Source organism: Bombus fervidus, chromosome 12, assembly GCF_041682495.2.
Source record: "Bombus fervidus isolate BK054 chromosome 12, iyBomFerv1, whole genome shotgun sequence".
Lineage (NCBI taxonomy): Eukaryota > Metazoa > Arthropoda > Insecta > Hymenoptera > Apidae > Bombus > Bombus fervidus.
The window spans coordinates 9,247,013-9,266,138 of record NC_091528.1 but is presented as its reverse complement, the minus strand read 5'-3'; the positions used below and the strand labels follow the sequence as shown (position 1 = coordinate 9,266,138).

The following is a 19,126-nucleotide window of genomic DNA, read 5'->3' as shown; positions in this document are numbered from 1 at the left end:
CATTAAAGCCAAGTACCAAAAAGATTTATCACAATTGTACATTAAAATTTCTGTTTAAAGGTCCACATCTCCACTTCTGGAATTTCTGAACGATAAAAGGACACAGTTGGATCGAAATGAATCGAAAAGAGCGATAGGATTATATAAATATGTATTTCTGATACTTTTTATTCACAAGATAATTTTGTTTTATTTTATTGCCCCTCTCATTTCGTGTAGGAAGACCATTTTCTTATGGACATTTTATTGTTACGTAATAACATAGGTACTATTATAGTTATTACATAATAATATACTTACTGTTATAGTAATTACCTAAGAGTAGAAATTTAATTACATTAAAGCCAAGTACCAAAAGGATTTATCACAATTGTACATTAAAATTTCTGTTTAAAGGTCCACGTCAACCTTGAAACATCTACTTGCGAAATATTAATTAATCCTTACTCGTAGTTGAAAGACAAGAGTATCTAATAGCAGATAATTAATGAATATGATATTAAAAGACCTATTTATAAACGGAAACATAAATATATTACCTATTTGTTAAATAAAATAATATTATTATAACGGTAATTATTTTTTGATAAATCGGTCTACTTCTTAAACATTTCTACCTTAAACTTTCTTAAACATTAAAAAAGTCATTATAATTATATGTTATTTATCACAATGTGCATACGTACGTGTCTTAAACACGTTATGTCTCTCAGATCGAAAAGGTACAAAATAAAAATTAGAAATTATTTATCGTTCACGAATTAATAAGAATAGTAATATTTACAGATACTTTTAGATTATGTTTTAAAAAATATGACATGTTTTCTTAAGATAGAATACTTTCTCCTCTCATAAACGTTATTATTACGTTTTACCTTAAAGAGTATGGAATTAATTATTTTCTTTATTTAGGATACAATTCTTCTAATGTCCTTGTAAATGTTTCTTGTAAAACATAGTCTTGAATAATAGAAAAATTAATTTATCCGTCTAGAAATCATTACCATGTGCATTGCAAATCATATTTTAAACAATGAGATCGATTATTCGTAACGATACAATGTTTCGTGTACAATGTATTATGTACTATAAATACGATATAAACCGAAGTAAATACATTTTTAATATATTAATATCAGAAATAAATTATACAAACTAACATTAACTTATCAATGTAATAAAAGATTCGTAACGTACTAGTAAACAATGTAACGTAATAAAATAACGTAGAATTGTTTACGATTTTCGATCAATTTCTTAATTATTAACGCCAATCGCATACTTGAACAAAGCCAACTCATTTCCCGGTTCTCCAACAAGCTAAACAGCAAATTACTAGTTAAGTAAAACTCTACTAATACTAGTGTAGATATAAACTTAACAAACATCCTTTAAAGCTATAGTAATGACGCAGATCCTAGAACTTTATATTTACATAAGTTTAATATAAATTAGGAGAACTGTTAATGTATAGTTTTATTAAAACTACCAAGGCCGCCACATAGGATCAGCTTCATCAACGCGTTCCACGTCAATCTCTTCGTCATCTTCGACTTTGACTTCCGTTTTAACTCTCTTCGCTACTCGTTCGTCTGCGAAGTCCTTCGCCTGAGAATGGCATCTCGTATTCAATTTTTCCTTATTTTCCATGGTCAGCGTGGTGTCGCATTCAGGTGAAATATTCAGGCCGATTCTCTCGCGTATCACTCCACGACACGGCATTGCGTTTTGATTGGAAGATGTTACTTGGACGTTCTCCCTGGCGGAATTTGTGATCAAAGGTGCCAGTATATCAGCAGTGAGATCCAGACTTGCCAAAGTTTGGGTTAACATGCTCGTTTTCAGCTGTTGCGAACATCAAACAACAACATAATAAATTAGTTTACAAGATTGCAGGTGTAGCGGAGAATATAAGTAACTTTTCATTTTCCGTTTACAAAATCGACGAAATTATAAGAAACCGAGGAATGAAATGCGATCTATTGGATTGGAAACTACCGTGCCAACTCGATACAAGCAAACGAGATGTAGTTTTAAAATATAATTGAAAGTAATTTCAAGAAAATTGAATTGATAGCATATTTTTTTATGTTCCTGTCGATACGTTTGAACGGAACTGTATATACGTCTGTAATACTTAGATGGTGTGTTAGAATTTAATCTTGAAGTGAAGATTAATAATCTTTGGAAGGCACAATGTTTGTGTTGAAACAATATTCACTGATGTTTGTTAAACAGAACTACAGAACCCGATGTATATAAACGAGTGATATAATTAACAATTACGCGAATGCGTGAAATGTCGTTGTATTCCAACATGGTGTAAGAGTTTCGACATCAGAAAAGTAGAATATACGGAGGAAATTTGACGCGAAAAAGAAGCAAGATAAACGTGTTACAGCTGACAGGATTTTTCGGAATAAGCTTAATCACAGGGAAATTACATAGAGTGACAAGTTACAAAGCTGGCCGATCGTGCAATTTTATCTGACCGGCAGGCAAAGTAACACGCACACGTGGAAAAAAAATTGAAACAGGACACGCGATGGTGTCAATCTCGGTGAGAAGAACGATGAATTATCCGGTGATGTTCACGGGTCTGGCCACTTTCGCCTTATTGTCTTCCGATCATCGATGATGAGATAATTACCGTCGAATTCGTTTGCCGGCTCTTTTGAAGGCCAGCTGCGAGGTGTCTCGCTAACCTTTCCGCGCCTTCACCTGGAACCGCAGAGAGAAATCTGTACGCCTCAGCTGCGCAATGCCCGAAACCGGACAGCCATCGACTTTCGGCCGATGCCTCTTCGTTCTTCGTAATCGTGCCCGACAATCCAGAAGATCGCGAGCCCTGTAGCCTTTGTAAATGGCGCACCGTCAGCTCCAGAATATCCGCTTTCTCCAGTTTGCTGATGTCCTCCCCCTCCGTCTGCAATCGATAAATCCTTTCAGGTTCCGTTTGAGCCGTATACGGGCCGAGCTAAGCCCACGAACGTTCTTTTGAATATGAAGAAATACGATACAGTGGATACAGTCCACTTAGTGGGACGAAATTTTAATTAGCGTCCGGTTAAATGAACTTTAGGATCGTCTTTAGAGGTAATTCGCCAATTAACGATATTAATAAATTGACAAGTTAAGAGTTCGCATATAATAGGATAACGTACGAGTAATATCCTTCTCGTTTCGATACTTTACGATCTCATTCGACTGGATAAAAATCAAGGGAATATCGCAACACGGTAGAATCGTCCAGTTGGATCGCGAATTGTGCTTTTTGGCTCGCCTTTCGCTATAATTTACCGATTAATGGCGTTAACTTTTGGTAAATTGACAAGTTAAGAGTCGATAAGTTAGTACTTTTTATTTTACCGCTGTGCAAATTTATTCGACTTCTGTCAAGTTGGGTAATATAGAAGTAGGTGCGATACAGTGGAATTGCGTTTACTCGAACGAAATTTTAATTGACGTCTGATTAAACGAACTTGACGATCATTTTCGCTAATAATTTATCAATTAATAATATAATATACGATATTAAATTGACCAGTCCGCTGAATTTTATCCGACTTTCGCTGCACAATTACGAAACCCACTAAATTAAAGAAACGAACAATTTTACAGTATTCGAAATAGAAATCGTTTCGAGTATATTCGATAAAATGGAATAAATCTCGATCAGAGTAATAAAACATTTGAAAGTTAGTAGGAGATTTCAGGTACCCGTAAGATATAATTATGCAGGTAGGACGAAGGATTTTGCTTGAAATTTATTAGCGATATGTGAACTGAATTAACAAGACGGAGGAAACGGTACCATGAACACCGTGAATGAAAATCGAAGCAGCAATTTTTGCTTTCTCATTTATTATCCGATATACCTGTTCTTTCCACGATGAATCTTTCATTCGGCGTTCGAACCATCATCATCCATCATCGTCCGAAGAAGATTACCAAAAGTGCTGATATTATTACAGAGAAGATCCTTAAACGTTCTGATTGTGGGACCAAGTTGATTTCGAAGAAGGAACACTTTATATCAACAGTGTCTCGTGCAAGCTAAACGAGGCGATTATCTTCCAAGAGATTTAATGACATGATCGTTTACGATCGACAAGAAAGTTCCCACGAGGCGGATTTGCAATCATCGAATTACGTTCTCGCCGGTGAATAATTTTTAGAGAAAGATAAAAAGGGGATAGAGTTTTGTTCGAAGCGTAAATAAGTTGTTCGTTCGATTCAATTATATGCGATAATTTGACCAACCGCTCGCTTTTCTTCCTTCCATTGTCATTCGATACGCATCGAAAACTCGAAAGAATTTTCATTCAACTCTACCGCTTTGTTAAGTGGTATTTTATAAATTATTCTAGTTGCATAGCCTTTTCCCAGACTTTTGCCGCTCCAAAGAGTCTTTGATAGACTAGCGGAGATATAATCCATTATCAGAAACGGCTAGCTATCTCACGATCGAATGTAAAAAGCCACGTGTATTTGTTTAACGCGATCATTCCGACAGAAGAACCGAGACGAATTTGAATTTCAATGGCGTAACGTAGGCGTCTGAGCGTGGAGAGTTCACGCTTCGTGATTCGATGGAACGACGAAGGAATCTGATTGCCCTGGCGATATCATCTTTAAATAATATCAAGTATGACGAACCGATAAGCTTCTGAATTTTCCTGTCAGCGATGGAGATGAAATTGTAACCGGCGGCTCGCGTTAATCGACAGAAATAAACTTTAGAAATACGTTGGAAATAGTTCAGATCTTGGTCATCCTATGTCTAAGAAAGAAGTCTAATTACGTGAAGAGATTAAGCGAAGTGAATTTATTTGGGAAGTAAGAGGAAAACTGTGAGAAATTCTTTTTGAAAATACTGTGATTATATACGTATATGGCGACTTAGGTGATTTCTTCTGCAGTTAAATGATTATATTAAGATTAGAAAATAACAAAGGGTTGAGAGGCACAACTATGCGATTGTTTTACAGAAAGAAGTTTCGCAAAAAATTCCCTTCTTTAAAGATTATCGTATAATGGTAAAGATGGGAACCCATGTGAAAGTTACTGGATGCTTGTATAGATGGCGGAAGACTACGGCTGGATCTACACTGGCGCTGCATTTGAAATTTACCGTAGGTAGACAATCTTAATTCATTCGACAAATTTCCATATTTATATTTTTATAATTTACGAGTGTCTTCTTTCATTTTCAACTTTGATATTTCTTTATGCGAATTTCGTTACTATATTGTTTCAATTTCTTTTTTTTTTCTTTTTTTCTTGAAACTTGATATTCTTCCTCTATGCCAAGGTTTATTTAATTATATCTTTCTTTCATTTTTAACTTTGATATTTCTTTATGCGAATTTCGTTACTATATTGTTTCAATTTCTTTTTCTTTTTCTTTTTTTTTTTTTCTTGAAGCTTGATATTCTTCCTCTATGCCAAGGTTTATTTAATTCTATCTTTCGTTTTCAACTTCGATATTTCTTTATGCGAATTTCGTTACTATATTGTTTCAATTTCTTTTTTTTTCTTTTTTTCTTGAAACTTGATATTCTTACTCTATGCCAAGGTTTATTTAATTCTATCTTTCTTTCATTTTCAACTTTGATATTTCTTTATGCGAATTTCGTTACTATATTGTTTCAATTTCTTCTTTTTTCTTTTTTTCTTGAAACTTGATATTCTTCCTCTATGCCAAGGTTTATTTAATTCTATCTTTCTTTCATTTTCAACTTTGATATTTCTTTATGCGAATTTCGTTACTATATTGTTTCAATTTCTCTTTTGTTTTTCTTTTTTTTTTTTTTTTCTTGAAGCTTGATATTCTTCCTCTATGCAAAGGTTTATTTAATTCTTTCTTTCGTTTTCAACTTCGATATTTCTTTATGCGAATTTCGTTACTATATTGTTTCAATTTCTTTTTCTTTTTCTTTTTTTTTTTTTTTTTTCTTGAAGCTTGATATTCTTCCTCTATGCCAAGGTTTATTTAATTCTATCTTTCTTTCATTTTCAACTTTGATATTTCTTTATGCAAATTTCGTAACTATATCGTTTCTATTTCTTTTTCTTTTTTTTTTCTTTTTTCTTGAAACTTGATATTCTTCTTCTATGCCAAGGTTTATTTAATTCTATCTATTTGTTTACTTCTTCCCTTTCGGTTTCGAATGGTTTCCAATCATCAGCCTTACGACCGTACATGATCTTTGCTAAATGAAACGATACTACACTTTAACGTTCATATCGCTTCGTTATAAGAAGACTATAATAGCCTTCCAATTAACTATTTTTCATCTAAAATGAAAAATGCTAAAATTAATTGAACGAAAGTTTTATAAGGTACTGGTGAATTCAAAAAGTAACTGTCTCGCATAGAAACTGCGTCAATGTATCCCCACCGTATAATTAGCTATCATTAAATCACTAAACCTTGGCGCGATCTCGATATTTGCTATTCCATGGGCGATTCTGTTGGAACCGGCGTAAAATGCCGATTAATTTTCATCCGCGATAAAAATATAATCAAGTTGGCAATGTAGAGGAATGTTGTATTTTCGTACGATTCCGATAACAGCTTGATACGTTTACAAAATTACAATCCGTAGGTTTGCGCAGGTTTTTAAGCAAACTTGTTGCACCGGTATTACCACTTCGTAAAATGACGTTTTATTTTTCTATAAATTTACCGTCGCGGTTCTAACGTCGCGTCGATTCCATACGAAAATCGGATAAAGTGAAACGAAGAGGACTCTCGGTGTATCTTAGACAAAATTGCTGTGCACCAACTGTCATAAGAACGTTAAATTTGTAGCTCTTCATTTCAGATAGATAGATCGTCGGAATCTCAAAAGCAAATTTTCCAGGAAATCTATTTGAAGTGAAGAGGATGAAGAAGATTATTAATAATTCGATTATATGGTGAACAAAATTCTTTTCTTCCGTTTGTAAGACTTTGTAATGAAATACTGTTCACGTATATCATTTACCGTTAGAGAAGGATTAGAACAATTTTGAAATCCACAATTGTCATAAGAACGTTAAATTTGTAGCTCTTCGTTTCAGATAGATAAATCATCGGCATCTCAAAAGCAAATTTTCCAGGAAATCTATTTGAAGTGAAGAGGATGAAGAAGATTATTAATAATTCGATTATATGGTGAACAAAATTCTTTTCTTCCGTTTGTAAGACTTTGTAATGAAATACTGTTCACGTATATCATTTACTGTTAGAGAAGGATTAGAACAATTTTCAAATCGCAACATTCTTCTTCGCGCGTGTGTGTAACACGACGATGAAAAGTAAATTTCTCCAGAAGGTTTGAAAGTAGAGCTTGAAATAGAGAACTATTGGAAATTCGACCACTTTGCGACGAAATAAGCTTCTCTTCTTCTATAATTTATATAATAACTTTTAGCTTTTGGGAATCTAATAAAATATTGTTTATCTATATTTAAGTACTATTGAAGAGGAATCAAAATATTTTCCTGATGGTGACATCCTTCTTATCGATGGGAAACAAATTATTACTTAGCTCTCGTTCATTCATTTACTCGTCGAAATACGAATTCGCAGAAAACTCCACGCTCTACATACAACAGATTTCCTCTGACCATCTTAAAAAGGGGACAACAAACTGAAGAATCTCCATTGAATTCAACAATTTCACGGTAATATATAGACAGAGATAGATAGATAGACAGAGAGAGAGAGAGAGAGAGAGAGAAAGAGAAAGAGATCATCACTCCATGACTATTCATAGGAAAGAAAAAAAAAGAAAAAGGTGATTAATCATTTCACACGACGCTTATCTAGGAAACAGGTTAATACAATGGCATCTAGGATCTGCATCGACGATAGCGAGCTCTGCAAGTTCCGCTATCTGCTAGAAGACATCGCAATTACGCCACGTATTAAATGTAATGAACACAGTCGAAGCTTTAACTACTGGTTTCATAATTACGGGTAAGTCGCGTGTTTACTTGACACCGCGAGGCGAACGAGCGAGCGAGCAAGCGAGCCAGCAGTTCCCACGGTCTAGGAATATTTAAGCACCAAATCGATTGCACGCGTAGTTGCGGCTTGAGAATGCATTTCCTGCTGCGAGCGACTCGTGAAATTACAGAGGGGAAACGTGGTATCGCGAGCACGGCCAGTAAGTCGAGCAAGAAACCGTGGCTTCCTTCCAAAGGTTTCTCCCGCTACGATGATGAGGAAAAAAGCATAGCACGTGCTCGTTGGACCAATGTATCGCGTCCAGAGCCGATCAAATGCCTGTCCAATGGTTTTACTGACATTTACATCACACTTTTACCATTGCTTCTAGAAATCACCAGGCTTCCTCGTCATATCGTGTAATGTTCACGTAAACGATGTTGATAGGTTGTAAGTTATTTTAGAAGGAAGATTTTTAGCCAAAGTAAGAAGTCAGTGGAATTCATAGACTTTTTCCAAAATCGAAGAAACTTGTTGATTTTAATTGCGCACGAGTCTACGCGAGTTCCCTCTTGGAGACAATATTTTTTTAGAGACAACTCAAATCATGCTGTTGGCGAAATTTTATAGATTATCGTTCAGTAGTATCTATGTCAGGTTTTCTTACGCGATATCGACAATTTGGTAGTAAAACAGACGAAATTTTGCAAATTACAAATTCATTCGTTAGTGGGAATTTTATTATCGTGTATACGTATACGTGCTATCGTACGTAATGCGATGTGTTGTTAAAAAGAGTTTGGATAAGAGAAATAGCCAGTCTTTAAAGTTCCAGTATTTTTTGAAAAATGGGAGAGTTCTTCTTAGAAGCTCTGGCAGAAACAGTTTTTAAATTGAGTATTTCTACGTAAATTTCATTCATAAATACAGTAATAAAATAAAAGTAAATATAATAAAATACGTACCTCTAAGGTATCTATCATAAGGTTTTTCAACTCATCGAGGCATTTGTTTATTCGCGCCCGTCGTTTTCTTTCCAACAGAGGTTTCGTTATCTGATTTAAATAAAAGAACAATATTAATTAAACTTTATTAAACGAAGAAATTTTAGATAGTCATTTTTAAAGCAAACTTCTTTTACGAATAAAATCTTCTTTTACGAATAATTGTTCTACGAAGCAGAAGATAGAAAGTTTTGTCGTGGTATTAGAGCGGTGTAAAACAAAATTTGTTCTCGCCCTACCATTTTTATTTATCTTACTTACTTTTTTGTATCGATAGGTCTTGGAAACCGGATGAGGGTATTCGTACGACATCATTGCACGAGCTGCTCTATCTCTTCAGACTTGACAAACATAAGTACTTCACACCTGACTGGCAAAGAAATTTATGTATCTTGAAATATAAATATTTAATGAACACGTGGCAAATAATGAAAGTCCAAGAAACAATCATAGTCAATCGTGATATTTACGCTTTTTAACTTTCCTTAAATGGCAAGTTCTAGATATCTTATTTTTCCAATGAATAAAAACTTGAACGTTTTCATGGCAAAATTAATATTGCCTTTTATCGAAATAGAAATAACAATTACGTAAAATTGTCGTCGTAACACGTTGATTATAATTTAATTTATAATTCTAATTTATAATTCTAATTTTGATGAATATTTTCTAATAAAATCGACAATTTGTAACGGACACCTTGTCACGTAATTGGTCGCTTTAGCGATCGAAAGCTCCCACTTTCTCTCGCAGTAACTACCCTTATTTTCAAGTCCAAACTTAGCAATCAAAATTCTTTAAATTCTACCAAAAAAAAAAAAAAAAAAAAACCAGAAGCAAAAATGAAAAAATATTACAGCACGTATAATAATCACTCGGCGCAAATAAAATTTCCCTTCTTATCTTTAACTAGACAATTGTCTTACCTTTTATTTATAATACACTTCCAATATTATAAATCCTGCGAAGCAACAAACGTCATCGACAACAGCGGTACATGTCCAAGACTGATTAAACTGTTCAAACCACCGAAGCCTGATGGATATTTTGCACGCACATGAACGTCAGAAAGGCGACACTGAATCGTGACAAATAGAGAGTGAAATTCACTGACACTAGAACCGAACGCACCGCATGCAGTCTCTAGAGAAACTGACTCTCCGTTGCCATTCAGGCAGCCGCTACCCTCACCAACTTCGAACCCTCTTCCAAACCTTCTACTACTTCGCAGCCAGAAGGTCGCTCTAAATGCTTTGATTGTGTTGCACTTACACCTTGACGCACGATGGGCGTCCCGACGCTCTTGGAACTTGTTTGGGTCTCGATTCGATCATCGCCGTGAATGTTGCGCGCCTTTAACCAAGCAACGCGGAAGAAAGAGCCTGTAGATCAGTTAGGGTTATTTCTAACCAATTAGGAAAATTGTCATTACGTGTGTAGCGGCGCTTGAGTCGACGAAAGATTCTTGTGTCTTGGTCAATACTACTTGATTCTTGTGTCAATGTTAACGTTGTTTTTGTTTGTTTAGGTCAATGGCCAACAAACTCCGGACAAAGCATTATTGCCGTTACTTTTAATCTTCAACTGGACTTACATTTGAACTTTTTGTAACACACCGATGGATACAGATAAACATACACATAGAACATACTCTGTAGGATAATACTCTGTAGGATTATAGCGAGCGACGATTACGATCAGTATCTCTGTACTTAAAGCGATGTTAATATAAATAACTGACAATTACGAATTCCTCGCTCGTCTCTTTAATAAACCAACCAACACGTACAACAAATCACCTGATATAGTTGACAGAAGATGGAGGAAATTTTTCTTCGACGAGTCTAATTATTCGCAAGCTCTTGATCTTTTAGGGGAAACACGCGCTTTACTGTGTTTTAAATAAAATAGTACAGGAGATTATGTCGCAGGAATTACCTTTATCGTATAGCAAAATCTGGGCTGTAGAATACTTGCGGATAAAATACTTTGCGCCCAAGAGGAACATTGAGAAAGGAAATTGTGCTATTTCTAGTATAATTAATAACTAGTTAAGGTAACGAATCTTCATCAACGCTATAATTATAATTATTTCCTTGAGTTGCGAGATCGCGAAGGAAATGAAAATTACAATTTCTTTGGAACACGCGTCTATTAATAAAGAAATATTAAATATAGAAAAGGTTAGCCGATGAGGCAGGAAAGTAAGTATGAACTAATGTAATCACTAAAGCGAACGTGATTAACGTTGCATCGGCTGTAAGAGAAAAGTAAACTCAATGAGTAGAACAGATTAAGTTATCGATATTTAAATGATCAGTATCAAGCGTATAGAGATCGTTTTTATTTAGCAAGAGAAAGATATCTTAGCCGAAACAACGCCATTAATGTTAATGAACAGCCGAAAGGTGGCATCCCTACATGGGCTAATAAGAAATGTTCAACACATTGTAAGCCGCAGTTAAAGCTACTGGACGTGTCCACGGATCGTTTCGAAGACGTTTCGAACACTTCCATTAAATGAAAATGAGACACCTTTTTATATTCTCTGTTTGAGAAACTTTATTTTATTTAGCAATTACTGCAAAATAAACTGCTGCCGAATGTAATCAACGTGCTCTGAATCGTTCTTTAAGGATTCCTCTTTAAGATTCGCATTGCGATTCCGAATACGAGCGTAACACAATTTTTGTCATTAATTAACGCCTTCCAGACTACTTCGCTACATACATAAGAGATACATAAAATGCGTGAGAAAATATATAATAATTCACAATGTCTCAGCTGCTTGATATAAATTTTTACGAGTGACATAACGTTCCAGTTTTCCTTTCATCGTGATTCGCCGTTTTTAAGTCGTTGACGTTTCGTGACATTCGTACGACGCTGTTAAGAGCAAGTTAATCATGTAACATGTAAATGCTAATTATATTACAATGTTTAAGATATATAGAAGAATTCTTAAAAGTGGTTTGAAAACAAATTGGCACTGCTATAGGAAACCTCATAAGGAAATTTCATAAGAAGAATCGATACAAACAGCTGTGATACTTCGACGGAACTTGTAAAAAGCCTGGATGAAGCTTCTCGGAAGCATGCTTGGTTTATCGAATTTTTATAGATTTTCGAGCCGGCCTCTTCAAGGTTTGATAAACCACCAGACGAATCCCCCCATTAACATTATCTCTTGTCAACCCGACCAAATATCTATAGCCACGTGAATTACGCAGATATAGCTGTCCACTCGTTGCTTTCGATACGAAACGTTCGAGCGATTCGCCTCAAACGAGAGAGTGCTGAAGAGAAGATAAAGATTGCTCGCGCGTTGACGACTTGTCAGAATTTTATGGGAATGCCAGCTTTTCGAAATGTTCGATAATTTTTTGGCAATCCACTTTGGTAATCTCTTTAATAAGTGATTATTAATATAATATATTTATCAGACTAATGAGTTCCTTTTAGTAACCATTTTTTTTTTTTTTTTTTTTTACTTTAATAATTTTCCTAATTTTGTTTCTGTTAAAAGCCGAGTATCAGAAATACATACGTACTTTTATTAGCTTACGAATACGTTTTTATATAATTTTCTTAGATTTTGATTTTTATAAAAAGAACAGTTCGTTGATTATACAAAACAGTTTCGAGTGAAATTAATTTTGGCATAGCAGGTTTTTTATTGGCCAAGCATAATTTGACGATTTCTTGCGCTTGATAATCGCCTGGATAAATCCTTCTTTTCCCCTTTTTCTCGCGGATAGTTCGTTAAGAAAAGGTCGGTTAATTAAAGCACGAATTGGAAATGTAAATAAACAGGTGCGCTAATATCGAAACGATCTGAAAGAATAAGTTAAAAGGGCCTTTTCTTTTTAAATGCCGCCCCTTTCCCCACAACTTAGATTATACTTGAAAAAAGATAATCAATGTAAATATCGGCACATTCGCTTCACGAAATCATTTTCGCTCGTTGCATTATGCATGCGAATAAGTGTTCACGAACGAGAAAGGTTTCGTGTCAACAAAAGTAATTTAAGACGAACGGATTCGTGGTTACAGGGGTGGAAACAGCGCAATTAGCATTTGCAACAATTTCCAGGATTTAACGAGTCGAATGGAAAGAAACGTGAATACGGAAATAAATAAAAGAGATATTATTGAGAAGCCGACGAAAGACGATGGAAATGTGTCTTGGTAAAAATACGATTTTAAACGAGATATTTCTTCCATACATTTACATACATTTCTTCCGTTTTGCTTTTTAAATGTACTAATTAATTTTGAAAGAAAAATACTCAGGCGTATGTTGTAAAGAACGGGGAACATTCTCTTGGTAAATATTTTACGATGTATTTAACGAATAATAAGACGAAATTTCAATCAAAATTTGTTCAATAGAATTGTTACAATTTCTTCGTTTATCGAGATAAGAAAATTGTCTAAACGTTACACAGGAATTTTCCTATAGTCTATAGCCTTCTTTAAGTGTTGCAAATTCATGTTCGATTTCCAGGTAGCTGTCGTGGTATATTTTATTCAAATTTATAAGAAAATTACACGAAACTGTATATCAACGATGCCTCGATGCTTTCAATCTAAACCATCTCAACATTAAATGACAAAATATACAGAATTTCTGTATAACTCTTTTTCTCAACAATATAAAATCCAGTTCTACTAATTCTAATTATAATTTTAATTTCTTATATATAATTTCTTACAAGATATTGAACGTTAATTATTTATATGGATAATAGAAGAAAGGATAGAGTCGATCAGATTAGCACGTGTCGATAGATCCCGCTAAAGCGATATTTTATACGCGGGAAGCTAAGGCGTAACAGTTTCGCCAGATTTCCTATCAATCGAAACAACAGGGCCGATCTTCTGGCTGCTCTCACAGTTCTCGTGTGACTTTCCGACGTACATGGCGGAATACCAAGAAGGAAAACAATAATTAATGATGTCACCGGGGCATCAAAAGACCCGTGCGGTATCGTGGGCGCAGTTATCGCGAGCGTTTATCGTTTATGCCACCACGCAGACCGTTATCACCGAGCGGAAAGTACGGGCTCGCGGTCGAAGCGTGCGAATGTTTGCGATCCGTGTCCGATCTTTGATGCCATGGTGCCGTCAATGGAGCTGGCGGAGGAACAGAGAGACTGAGAGTGTCAGTCATTCTTATAAAAGACGTTACGTGTTCATATTGACAGGCGCGCGTTTGCTGACGAACCGGTGAATCGGCGAATACAAAGGGACCTTGTCTCTTACATTCCCTATGTGTCTTACGTATCTCAATTTAAGCGCAAACTTGGCTGTTGTTTAAATAAGATATTTTAGAAACGATGTTTCAGAAACGACAGATATATTTATATTTATATTTATGATATTTATGAAATGAAACATAGTTGTTCCCTAAGGTATTTGTACATATCCTTTTTCGATTTAGTAGCAAACTTGAGTATTATCTGAATAAGATACTTTAAAAATGATTATTTAAATAATACACAGTGGCTCGCTAAAGTAATTGGACGTTTACCTATTAAATTTATATTGTATGTTTTGTTACTTATATTTTATTATTTATATTTTAGTTTATTATTAGACACAATGGCCATGGTTACATCGGTCAAATTTTAAATCACTCTGAAATTCCATTGCGCTCGTAATATATTCGTAGAAGATTTTTACAAGTTTTTCTATATTTTCATGGATTTATGTATGTGTCGCATAAGAACGCAATTTTCTCCGATGGTATTATAGTTTACGACAGTTCGATAGGAATAGTGAGTGATCGCAGACGGAGAGGATAAGATCGAGTGTCTACAAGAGAATATCAGTTGCCATTAGAACATGATTCTAGGAATGCACGTGAAGATTGAAACGTTTAATACCACATGCAAATATATACATATATACTATGTATGTACATAGATGAACATTGTACAAAACCTATCTTACAAAGCATCTTTTTATTAAATCTCAGCATAGGAAAACATTTCTTTCTCGGATAACATTTACAGAAAAATATGTTTGATTTTTCACCACTCACTGTTCATTTTCGTGATAATCTTTTCTATAACGTTATTGTGTAGCAAAACACTCTGAAGATTCTGAATTAAGAATTTGTTAAATTCTCAAGCTTTCAGACGTTTCGAAAATCAAAGACTCGAACTTTTCTAAAGACTCAGACTCAGATTCAAATTCATCGTCGAACACTTAATTACGTTAGATATTCAACGGACATTAAAGTTCAGTGCAAAATGCGTAATCATCAATTTTCACTTATCGATTAGTCTATCTGTCGTTAATATTCACTAAAAAGTACGTTCGGATCACCTCACCTCACTTATCACTGATATATCGACATGAACGTTAAATGTCTGTTCACTAATTTGCACGATTGCGTGTGCCTTGAGAGGAATTTTAATTCCAGTGGAAATTACACCGTCAATTTTGTTCCCCGCGGTGACAGGAGTTATGTGCAAACCTTTGCGTTTCGTAATCGCTCGCAAGGCGTCAACGTTATTGCTGAAGGAGGCACGTGTGCAAATAAATGTTACGAATGTGCGTCGCATTAATTCAATTAACTCGACGCTTTCCTTTCCCGTCTCATTCCGGTAAGAAGGAAACAGCAAGCGGCAAGATTAAGTCATAAATTTGCGTTTTACATAGGAACAGCCGAAATCTTCTCATTTGTCATTTTATTCTCTATCGTGACAATTGTTTCGGTCGTTCTTTTCCATGTAACCGCGTGCAATACAAGTAGCTGAATGCGAGGAAATAAAATGACACGTTTCAAATTAACAATTAGCAAGTGAGTAAGACTGGAACAAGGCTCTATAGGCACGCTTTCGTCAAGATTGACTTAATAATAAAATATGATTCTACTTCATATCACGAGATTAAAGATATTTCGTCATAGGGCGGCTTAGCGTTGAACACAAGAAGCGCATTACGCGTTTGAAACTTATTAAAAGAACTTTCTCTCAAAATTTTCTAATGTTCTCTTTTTATGTTTCTTACAATTAATTATTTATTGGAAATTACAAGTTTTATATTAAATATTAGCTAAATTAGTTAAATCGAATTGGTTAGATTTCAGTTGTTAAGGTTGAATTAAAATAAAATAAAGAAGATTTCTGAGCTCCTCCATTCAATTTAAGGATCTCTGTTTCGTGAAAAATATTTTCTGAAATTTGAATAAAAATACCAGTGCCCCAAGACTTTATAAACTAGGGTGTATATCCCTTCTTATCGAGAAAATGATGTTTTATTTTTCATCGCTTCAACTTATCAATTCTCTTGGCAAGATTTGCTGCATGAGCTGAACGAAACACGATGCTGCCGTTGGTTGCTCGGGCTGGTCCTTTGGAACCTTTCGAAAGTTTACTCCCCGAGTACGGATGGGTGCAAAAATTGGTGCTCGTTTCCTTTCTCCCCGATCCAACTCTCGAACGATTTTACGAGCGAAGTCTCGCGTGCACGTAAAAAGTGGCAGTCGGGTTTCCTCTTTTCTTCTCTTTCCTTCTCTTCCCTCTTCTTTCCTTTTTTTTTTTTTTTTTTTTTTAATGTTTTATTACAACTGATTGCGGGGCCAAGACCTCGTACGAGACTTTATAATACGCGAATCCGGATGCCCTTTCCACCCCGGGGGGATACGCGTGGTAGGTAAATCATTTTGAAACACGTGAATGGCAGGAATTGCTGTCCGGTATAAGCACGAATGGACGTTCCGGTAAATAATTGTAAAATGGCTTACTGTTGTCCGACTGGTGAAAGTGTTCGCGTGAAAAAGGCTCAATGAGTGTGACGTTTGGATTGGAAACATAATACGTTGAAGAAATGCAGCGATACTTTGGCATAAGACGAGAAAACATTGGGAATGTGCATTTTGTTCGCTTCCGTTCCATTATTTTTCTCAGTCTTCGATTTATCGCTACGGAACTTTGGAATTGTAGAGAATGGTTGGTCGAGTGGTTTAAATGACGAGACAACTCGATATTGGAACCGTCAAATTTATTTTTAAATAATTAGGAAATACAGAGAATGTTCGCTAAGACGCTCGTACTAACTGATTCTCTAATAAAATCGCTCGAGACTGAGACTGCAAGTAGCAGCGACATTGTTTTCCCCGCAGTTTATTTATTATCATATTATGCATGTCCTAGCGATGTTGATACTCCGAGGCAAAACAACATGATTCGAATTGTCTTCTAGCTCATATGCCGCTACAAAATTAATAAAATGATCTGGCTTTAGCTCGGATCAGTAGCTACTGTTTCTTTGCTTTAGTCTACAAACAGATCCATCAAAATTTCAATTGCCTCGAGTTCAACACATGCCTTTGATCTTCGTGAAAAGATCAAAGTTTTCCTCCAAAGAAGCAACCTATCTTGATATTCGTTTCTTTGTCCTATTCACGCTGCTAATGTGAAATTTCCAAATATAGAAACACGTAGGGAATTGTGAATCGAACCGTCAATATACTAACAAGGAGTCAACCACTTTTCGCTTAACTGTCGATCGCTTAAAAATAGTTCACGATAGAATTTAACGAAATACAAGTCGAATTATTTATTTTGACTCAAATAAGCCCACCTTACGTTATGAATATTCCTACGCTCGAGCGTGTCCTTTTATCTTTGCATACATATTTTATACGCAAGTCTGCAAATCGCAAGCAAGCTAATGAAAAAAAAACTGTTAAATTCCGCGGAAAGAATTCCCCTTGGAGGTAGCCAGAACGGTTCCGCGACATCGCAGCCCGGTAGCAATTAATCGCAAGTCTGGGTTGGCGTCGTGCCAGAAGGAGCAACATCAATCATTCCAGCGAGAAGGAGAGGAGTATGAACAAAGAGACGAAAGGACGTGAGGTGAGAAGGAGAGCGACGGAGACGAGGTCGCGTGTGCCCAGGAACGAGGGAGAGAGAGTAGGCACTATACAGGGTGTCATAATATGTGTGCAGGGTATGTTTTATAGAATCAATCCTAGTCGTCAAAACGATTAAAAATGGTCATTTGACGCTTATTTTACGAATTGCGAACAATTTGATCTTGCCCTAGAAGAGTATTAGTATCGATGAATTAGTCGAAGAATCTTCTTCTCTTCATCTTCCGCACATTCCATACGTGTCACTCTAGAGTTCACAAACTAAATCAAATGACACAGAGTTTTTTTTTTAAACTCTTCCTCGTTCATTTGTCATCGACCACGAGTAACGATAAACAAATATGTCAATACGAAGTTACAAATATCCGAAGGTGATTGTACGTACTTCGACTCGTATCTACCTCCATTCATTTTAGCGTGGAACAGCCATACGAAGGTTTAAACTGTTTCAACTTGCAAATGTTGTTCGCATTTCTGAACCACTTCTTACAGAACTGCTACTGTTGATACATTTGTCATTGTACCCAACAATTTCGTTTCACGTTTGTCATTTGCAGATCGTTTCTCGTATCGTTGTTCGTCTTAACGCGTTTGCGATAGGAAAAATGTTGAATTGTTCATGTTCTACGTATGTCTTTTTCTGCGTCTACTTATTTATAATATCTATTTACAGGTGGCTCAAATAATCCGCCACATATTCTATAACACTGTGTATAGTTCAGTAAAAAAAAAAAAAACGTGGTTTGCTCGCGGCTCGAGCCCTGGACGTGTGCGAGTCGCGTGTGGGGCTCGCGCCTGTCGTTGTCTCTGTCGTGAGCACGGGTCCTGAACGGTTGCCCTGTGGCCGGGGCCCGACCTGTCGTTGTCTTTCCTCCCGTTGTTGGCCTCGCGTGCTGCCTCTGCTCCTCTCTTTCTCTCTTTGTCTGTCAGACCCCGTGCCGGTCGATGGGTCCGTCTGGGACATGAGGCCTTGCCTCGTTCTCACGGTAGCCTCCGACAGGGGCCCTCTTACCCCCTTCCTCTCTCTTTCCAACGACGACGATGTTCTTCTCTCGCGATTGACCGAGTGAGCCAACCGATTCCTCCTTTCTTTTCTTTCTCTTTTCCGATCGCTCGCGCGTGAGGAAGCGCGTGCGTACCGTGGCAAGCACGCGTCCTCCTAGGCTCCGATTTAGTGCGCCGCGATACATTGCTTTACCATCATAGCCAGCATTCTGGCTAATGGAATGCGAAAGATTTATTGTCTTTTGGGTAAACAAGGGTCGGGTTTATGCCAGGTATGCTTTTGTATTTGAC

The 19,126-nt window shown here is 36.0% G+C and overlaps 1 protein-coding gene across 2 annotated transcripts; it reads right to left on the bottom strand.

The window, feature by feature from the left end:
* Positions 1-1,218: 1,218 nt before the first annotated feature.
* On the bottom strand, positions 1,219-10,327 carry LOC139992986 (uncharacterized). 2 transcript variants are annotated; one of them, XM_072014327.1, is made up of 5 exons: positions 9,870-10,327; positions 9,205-9,313; positions 8,905-8,994; positions 2,651-2,926; positions 1,219-1,845 (listed from the first exon to the last, which is right to left on the bottom strand). In XM_072014327.1, the coding sequence occupies exons 2-5, from the start codon at positions 9,256-9,258 to the stop codon at positions 1,486-1,488; spliced, it is 780 nt and encodes a 259-aa protein (XP_071870428.1). In that variant the 5' UTR covers positions 9,259-9,313; positions 9,870-10,327; the 3' UTR covers positions 1,219-1,485. The 2 variants fall into 2 exon arrangements, with proteins under 2 accessions (XP_071870428.1, XP_071870427.1); XM_072014326.1 differs by having other exon boundaries at positions 9,205-9,309; positions 9,870-10,326.
* Positions 10,328-19,126: the final 8,799 nt, after the last annotated feature.